This window comes from Odontomachus brunneus, unplaced genomic scaffold, assembly GCF_010583005.1.
Source record: "Odontomachus brunneus isolate Ranch 3 - 2012 unplaced genomic scaffold, Obru_v1 Obru_scaffold_048, whole genome shotgun sequence".
NCBI classification, from domain to species: Eukaryota; Metazoa; Arthropoda; class Insecta; order Hymenoptera; family Formicidae; genus Odontomachus; species Odontomachus brunneus.
Window position 1 is genome coordinate 2,225,813 of NW_022639498.1, and position 1,004 is coordinate 2,226,816.

Sequence of the window (1,004 nt, forward strand, 5' to 3'; positions counted from 1 at the left end):
ATGGGAGTAAGGAAAGGGAAAGCCGGACAACTTGTCGCTCAAAACACAATCTTCGGGTGGATTCTCTCCGGTCCGTTCTCTTGTCAAGCTCAACTCGAGTCGCGAGTTCATGTCCATTGCACGACTTCGGTCGCTCTGGACCAAGAACTTCGTAGATTTTTGGAAGTAGAGGAGGTTCCTCGCAGACTCGCTCTCAGTCTTAAGGAGCAGCTCTGCGAGGATCATTTCGTGACCACGCATTCACGAGCTCCCAACGGACGTTACGTAGTTCGCCTTCCCTTTAGAAAAGGGCTTCCGACCGACATCAGTGCTTCTCGACACATTGCCAAACGGTCGCTACGTCAACTGCATCGCAGGTTGAAAACACAACCATCTCTCGCTTCCGAATACATTAGTTTCATTCGGGAATACGAGGAGCTCAGTCATATGCGGCGGGTCGACGGTGCCGATAGTCAAACCACCCAATGCGTTTACATAACGCACCACCTAGTTCTGCGTGAACACAGCAGTACTACTCACCTGCGAGTTGTATTCAACGCATCATGCGCTAGCTCAAATACAACTTCTCTCAACGACTATTTGCTTCCCGGTCCTAAACTGCAAACAGACCTTGCGGCAGTGATTTTACGCTGGCGTACTCACAAATACGTAATGAGTGCTGACATCGCAAAAATGTACCACCAAATTCTGATCGATCCTTGTGATGCGAATTATCAGCGGATCCTCTGGGCTCCTAGCGAGACACTACCGACTGCTGAGTTCAGCTCCTTACCGTCACTTACGGGACCGTACCTGCGCCCTTTCTCGCTCTTCGCGTCCTTAAACAACTCTTTCGGGATGAAGGTCACGCTTTTCCGCTAGCCATTGCATTATGTTGACGACGTTCTATTCGGAGCTGACGACATCCCGCTGCCCTTATAGAAATTTAATACTGATAAGTGATAATTTGGCCAACGATAATTACTATCGTTCAATAATTTTATTACTCGTACGAGTAATAAAAT

General features: G+C 48.3%; 1 protein-coding gene across 1 annotated transcript; it reads left to right on the forward strand.

Moving 5' to 3' along the window:
- LOC116844977 lies at positions 1-861 on the forward strand. Its single transcript, XM_032817181.1, has one exon. The coding sequence runs from the start codon at positions 1-3 to the stop codon at positions 859-861; it is 861 nt and encodes a 286-aa protein (XP_032673072.1).
- Positions 862-1,004: the final 143 nt, after the last annotated feature.